Genomic DNA, 6,806 nt, shown 5'->3' on the forward strand with positions numbered 1-6,806 from the left:
GATGTAGACTAGAGATCAAATTATCAAAAAGAAAAATCTAAGTCTGAGCCCCAGTGACCCTAGGTACCTTCACAGATCAACTCACAAGAAAATTTGGGTCCTGCTGTCCTCGTTGGTTACTCCCTCCCAGAACCCACCATTTTAAGAGTGCAGAACTTGGGATTGGCTCTAGTAGGAAGTAATTTTAATCAGGATAAATGTAAAGTCTTATACTTGGTCTCAAATAATCAATATCAGAAGTTCAAGTCAAGATAGATATAAAGAAATACCATTTTCTTTTTAAAATTTATTTCTTTATTTTTAACATTCTTTTCTTTTTAAATTTTGATCTCTAAATTTTCTCTCTCCTCACCACTCCTCTACCCACTAAACAGACAAACAAATTGATATCAATTAAATGTGAAATTATGCAAAACATATTCCACATTAGCCATCTCACAACCAAAAAGGGGGAGAGGGGTGTTTAAATAAATAAATAAATAAATATGGCTGAAAAAAATATATTCCAATTGGTATTTAGAGTTCATCAGTTCATTGCACTAATTATAGTTGATCATCATTATAACATTGCAGTTATTGTGCACAAGGATCTCCCAGTTCTTCTCACTTCACTTTGCATCAGTTCACATAGATCTTGCAAAGTTTTGTTATTGTTTTGTTTTTTTTTCCTAAAGTCACACCCTTGGTCATTTCTTATAACATAATAGAGCTCTATCATGATTATAAGCCAGTTTGTTAATTCCCCAAAGAATAAGCATCCCCTCAATTTCTAATGCTTTGCCACTACAAAAAGAACTGCTATAAATATTTTTGTATATAGAAGTTCTTTTCCTTTTTCTTTGATCTCTTTTGAATACAGACATAGTAGTTGCATTGGGTCAAAGTATACAGTTTTATAGCCCTTTGGGCATAGTTAGAAGTTGCTCTCTAGGATGGTTAAATCAGTTCTTAATTCCACCAACAGTTTATAAGTGTACCTATAGTTCTTATACTGTCCAACATTTGACATTTCTGTTGGATATGAGATGGCACCTCAGGGTTTTTTTATTTGTTTCCCTAATACTACTTTAGAGCATTTTTCATATAATTATAAATAGCTTTTATTTCTTTTTTTTAACTGCCTATTCATATACTTTGATCATTTATTAACTGGAGATATGCATCTTATTTTTATAAATTTGATTCATTTTCTTACATATTTGAGAATGAAACTTTTATCAGAGAAATTGTTGTAAAATTTTTATATTACTTCATTGTCTATAATGCCTTTTAGCAAAATGTAATTTCTCCAACCATTTCTTTTAATTAGGCTTAATTTTGCTTTTGCTTTATTTAAAATCATAATTGCTTCCCTTTTTAAAAAACTTCAACTGAAACATAATAGGTTCTGCTCTAGTACTTCATTTTAAAACAAGATAGCATTTTCTGAAGAAAAGATCTGGAGGTTGTCAAGAACTTTAAGCTCAATATGAGCCAGAGATATGACGTGGCCACCAAAGGCATGGTTTCTCAGAAACAAGAAGTGAAAGTCTCAGAAGCTCAGCTGAGGGCCTTTGGGGAGATGAAGGACCTTCAAAGCTCTCTCTTGATGATGAGAGATATGTAACCTTGAAGTTGCTTCTGTCTCTTTTGTGTCCATTCTTTCTTACTTTTTAAGGGAGATGTCTATCTCATTGTGAGCTAGTCAAGAGAATAGGACAACAGAAGGTGCAGGAATGAAGTCCACCTTGAGTTTTGCAACTATCCAATAAAGGAGAGAGAATTGAGGAATAACTCAGCAATTTCTTGACATCATCCAGCAGCATGAACTTGTTGGGACCAATGTTATAGAGGAACTGTAATCTTCCCAAGATCCAAAGTGGTATGTGTGTTCCCATGTGCTGAAGAGAGTGGATTGTGCTTTTTCCAAGGCTAAGACCAGCCTACCACAGACCAGCTGATGACAAAGCTGCAGAGACACCAGCCCACAGGCAGGCGATGAGAAGAAACCCATTGAGACTAATGTTCAGGGCACTGTTACAGAGATCTGTCCTACAACAGGTAGCTGGGGAAGTACCGTATTCTTCTAGGGCAGGTGGACAGCTGTAAGCACAAGACTTGATGACCCAAGTCTTCTCACCTAAAGGAGCTAAAAACAAGAAAGAATGAGGATGGAACCCTGGACTCCATCCCTCCACAGAAGACCAGAGAAATTTGTTGTGAGATGGCTTGTTGGGGCCACAAGACATATGCTAGCAAGCTAGAGCTGAAGTTAGGACTTACTCAAGATTGAGAGACCAAAAGAAAAGGGAAAGAAACACAGAGAGACTAGAGCTCCATAAAAGCATAGATGGGAGATATTCAGAGATCTGAAGAGGTGAAAGTGTCATTTTATAGAGGCCCCAGAAGTACCCAACTAGGTCTGTTTCCCCTGATCTCACGCATGTAATCAATGGAGATTGACTCTATAAAATGAAGGAGTTGAATTTGCTCATAGGATCATAGATTTGGATCCTAAATGTTACTTAATCTATGGTGCTAGAATCCCTCTAGCCATGCTTTCTGTTAACCTGACCAAGGTATCTGTGACGTTGGGTGATTTTTAGGGGTCCTCAAGGACTTGACTCTTAAGAGATGATCTTTGAAAAGTTTAATTTCAGTTCCCACAGTACAGTTCAGGGGAAAGGGTAGAGAAAGAAATAGTTTAAGCCAGGGACTTCCCAGTGTATCAACCCCAGCACTATGTGAACAAAGATCACCTTCCCTAGAGTTAAGCCAATGTATATAACAGGACAAATGTTTGTCTTGAGGTCCTAGGATGATATATTAGAGTTGGAAAATACCTTAGGGGTCATTGAGTCAAGCCCTTTTATCCTACACATAAGGAAACTGAGATGGAAAGAGGTAATAATTAGTAAGTATATGAATAAAATACATTAATTATAAATGAATTAATTACATAAATTATATTAATAATAATAATAATAATATTTGAATTCACATTCAATGTGGCTACTTGGCTATCTCTAATTGCAACAGCTATACTTAGTAGCTGTGTGACTTGGGGCAAGTTTCTCCATGGCTGAGTTTCCTCCTCTTGAAATTTGGAATAACCATTCACATTGTTCACATTGAGGATTTACAAATTCTTTTCCTAAGAATAACCTTATCAGGAAGATCATTCAAATATTACTATCCCCATTTTAGAGAGAAGGAAACTGAGGCTTAGGGAGGAATACTTTATCTAAGGTCACATAATTAATAAGTATATGAGCTTAACTTCAAACCTACATCTCCTAAAATCAAAACTGGTAGTTTTTTCTGCCTCATTTCCTCATGTATAGAATAAAGAGGCTGGACATTTCTTCTCTGAGTCTGACTCTTCATCTGTAAAATGGGTATAATCATTCTACTTACCTTATGGTTTCCTTATGAGTAAATTGCTCTATAAATCCTAAAAATCTATAGATGTATAGGCTTTTTTTTTCATTATTAGTCTTTATTAATAGTTATAAATCAAACCCATATTCTCCTCCCTTGGGACTGGCCCCTAGATAGATACTTACTATCCCACGTGTTTAAGCAATATCTTGTTAGATTGTTACAATCTGTAGGCTTCAGGCAGTCACCAATCCCTATACACTCATGACACTTCAAGGCCCGTGTGATAGAAGCTACAATGGGAGACAAACATGTGAGTCAGTCACTGTCCTTGGTACATGGAATCCCAGTGGAGAAAGAAAAGGCACCATAATAGCTTCAGTAGTAGGCTTAGAATTTGAAGAAGAGCCCAGAAGCCATTAACTCCAACTACCTCAATTTACAGATGAAGAAAGGTATGGGGGCGTACAGTGATTTACAGAAAGTCACATAAATTGTAAATATCGGAGGCAAAATTTAAACCCAGATCCTGTGGCTCCACAGTCCATGTTCTTCCTCTGTATTGTGATCTCAGTCAATCAATCAGTTAACAAATATTTATTAAGTGCTTGCCAGAGTCAGATAATTGGAGTACAAAGAAAAGCCCAATCAGTCCTTGCCTACAAGAAGTTCAGATTATAATATGAACTGAACTCCAAGGAGGACTGTAACCTATATCATCAACGGCGGAAGTCTTACTACCTGAGGGAATAGAGAACGTGTGTCCCCTCAAGAGCAGGAATGAAAGTTGGAAGAGAAGTGGGGAAGGTCTGAGTTCAACTCTGACCTCAGATACTTAATAGTTCTGTTACCCTGTCAAGTCACTTATCTTCCTCAATTTTCTCATATGTAAAATGGGAATAAGAGCATCTATTTCCTAAGGCTGTTGTAGGAATAAAACAAGAGAATATTTGCAAAGCACATTGAAAAGCTTACGGTGCTTTATAAATGTTAGCTATTTTTATTTTATTATTATAATATAACATTGTTAATATTATATTATAATTAATGTAACATAATATTAACAATGTTATATTATGTTATATAATTATATAGTAATGTATAATTATAATTAATATAATTATATATTATTTGTATACCCAGATCATAGCATATAGCTTGAATATGATAGATGTGTAATAAATCTTTAATGAAGTAAATTGATAAACTTGATTAAAAATTGAATACAAATTTATTCAAAAAACTGAATAAAAATGAATTTTTTAAGTGATAAGATCGAATAGAGCACAAATCTTGGAGTTAGAAAGATATGGACTCTAGTTGTTCCTATGAAAAGTACTGGCTACATTATCATGGACAAGATATTGACCCTCTCTTAGTACCCTCCAAGTAGTTCTTTAGGATTTTCAGTTCTAGCTGAGATGCCCTAACAATGGTGGGAGTTTCCACACCAGAAGTTCTTCCAGCAAGATGGAGGGGGGAAAAATTTCCTCAAATCCTGACATTCCATGACAAAGCCTTCATTTTGAGTGGGAAGTGAAGGTGATAATACTGATAGCACCTCTAGGGAAAGAAGCCATTTGCAAACTGTAAAGTGCTAGCTATAGAAATAGGAGCTATTAATTGGGTAACTTCTCAAGGCAACCCTCCATTTTTAGTCAATATAATTGTTAAAGTGCTTCCTTAACATCAAGGGGAAATGTATCTGAATTGAGCTTTCCCTCCAATCTCTATTCTTCCTAATGCTTTTTGGAGCTCTAAAGAAGACATTTTTAATGATTTTTTTTCAACTGATTGCTTTACTAGTACAAATAGGAAAGAAGCATTAAAGATACTCTCTGCCCCCAATCTATGAATTTGTTTATCTTAGACTGGTAGAAAGAACACCCTCTAGCAACTCCAAAATCCTATGGTTCCAATTCTAATTCTTCCTTTGAACTGATGCCTGACTTTATCAGGTCATTCCTTTTCTGGTTTTCAGTTTCCTTCAATTTCTATAAAATGAGAAGAGTAAAAACTGGGCAGAAGTAAAAAGAGCTGACTCAAGTTGGGGCAGCTGGGGAGGGGGAACATTCCCTTACCTGGAAATCTCCAAACAGAAGCTAAATGACCAACTTCTTTATGGGGGATTCTGGAGAAGGGATTTCTGTTCAGTGACAAGTTAGTCTAGATATCCTCAAAAGTCTTTTCTAATTCTGAAGGTCTATGTCACCTTGTAAGGCACAAGGGTAAGGAATGGAACAGGACAACAGATCTAGGGGATTGGGATAAAAAAAGCTCTATGGGAAGTTATGAGGTAGCTGGCAGGCATGGGAGCAGGTAGATGGGAATCAGTGGTTAGAATGAAGAGTGTAATATTTGTAAAATACTTAGTACAATATCTAGTACATAGTAAGAGCTTATATAAATGCTAGCTATTGTTTTTACATGGCAGGATTTCTCCTTTACTCATCACTCTATAGACCAGGGCTTCTTAAACTTTTTCCATTCACCACCTCTTTTTGCTTGAAAAATTTTTACATGACCCCAGGTATACAAGGTATATAAAATAGGTATATAAATTAAATATTTACTGATTTAAAAAACCACAAAGAAATTAATTTTAAAATGACTCTTTGGTATACATATGAAATTAGCATTTATTAAAGACTAAACTAAATTTGAAAATTGATAAGACGTATATCCTTGTCTATTTTTCATAAAGAATTCAATCTTGGGGGCAGGTAGGAGGTGCAATGGATAGAACACCAGCCCTGAAGTCAAGAGAATCCAAGTTTAAATCTGGTTTTAGACACTTAACACTTCCTAACTGTATGACCCTGGGCAAATCACTTAACTCCAATGGCCTCAGCAAAAAAATAAAAAATAAAAGAATTCAATCTTGGCAGAATATTTGATACCTTTTACAACTGCCAATTTTTTTCTCAAATCCTATGTTCAGTTACATAATTCCATATGGGGTCACAACCCACAATTTAACAAGCTATGCTCTAGACAACTTCCAGTTTATCAATTTATTGAATGTAGTCTCCAGGACAGGACACAATATTCCAACTAGAACCATGGGGCCTTAGTATGAGTCCTAGACTACCATACCACTAGCTAAATAGCACAGCTGCTTTATGGGAACTCACCTCTCTAGGATATGTGCCATCCACCCATTTCCCATACCTCTTACCTTGGTCCAACAGCAGCAGTAGAAGCAAGAGCTGGCACAACTCAGCTTTCATTTTGATCACTGAGTAGAGACTGCCCTACTCTGGGATGGTTTTATACTATATGACCTGGGTTGGTCATCCTTTTTCCTTCCTTTCTTAATAAAAGAACTCTCAAGGGAGGCTGACTCATAAGGTAAATAGCAAGACTCTTCTCTCACTTTCTTACTAACTCTATCTCTGACTCTCCCTAGGTGTAGTGAGCCCAGAGGTCAGAGAAATTAACCCTGG

The 6,806-nt window shown here is 36.0% G+C and overlaps 1 protein-coding gene across 1 annotated transcript; it reads right to left on the minus strand.

Annotated features, from left to right (window-relative positions):
• Positions 1 to 271: 271 nt before the first annotated feature.
• On the minus strand, positions 272 to 6,590 carry LOC127544521 (secreted Ly-6/uPAR domain-containing protein 2-like). Its single transcript, XM_051971183.1, has 3 exons — positions 6,539 to 6,590; positions 3,546 to 3,653; positions 272 to 2,128 (listed from the first exon to the last, which is right to left on the minus strand). Exons 1-3 carry the CDS (start codon positions 6,588 to 6,590, stop codon positions 1,923 to 1,925), a joined length of 366 nt encoding a protein of 121 aa, XP_051827143.1. The 3' UTR covers positions 272 to 1,922.
• Between the last annotated feature and the right edge of the window lie 216 nt (positions 6,591 to 6,806).

This window comes from Antechinus flavipes, chromosome 1 (assembly GCF_016432865.1).
Source record: "Antechinus flavipes isolate AdamAnt ecotype Samford, QLD, Australia chromosome 1, AdamAnt_v2, whole genome shotgun sequence".
NCBI lineage: Eukaryota > Metazoa > Chordata > Mammalia > Dasyuromorphia > Dasyuridae > Antechinus > Antechinus flavipes.

Coding starts and splice junctions, on each gene's coding strand:
- LOC127544521 (XM_051971183.1), bottom strand. CDS start 6,590: ATGAAAGCTGAGTTGTGCCAGCTCTTGCTTCTACTGCTGCTGTTGGAC. Junction 3,654..6,538: donor ACTGCTGCTGTTGGACCAAG/GTAAGAGGTATG, acceptor CTCCCATTGTAG/CTTCTATCACACGGGCCTTG. Junction 2,129..3,545: donor TTGCTTAAACACGTGGGATA/GTAAGTATCTAT, acceptor TCTTGTTTTTAG/CTCCTTTAGGTGAGAAGACT.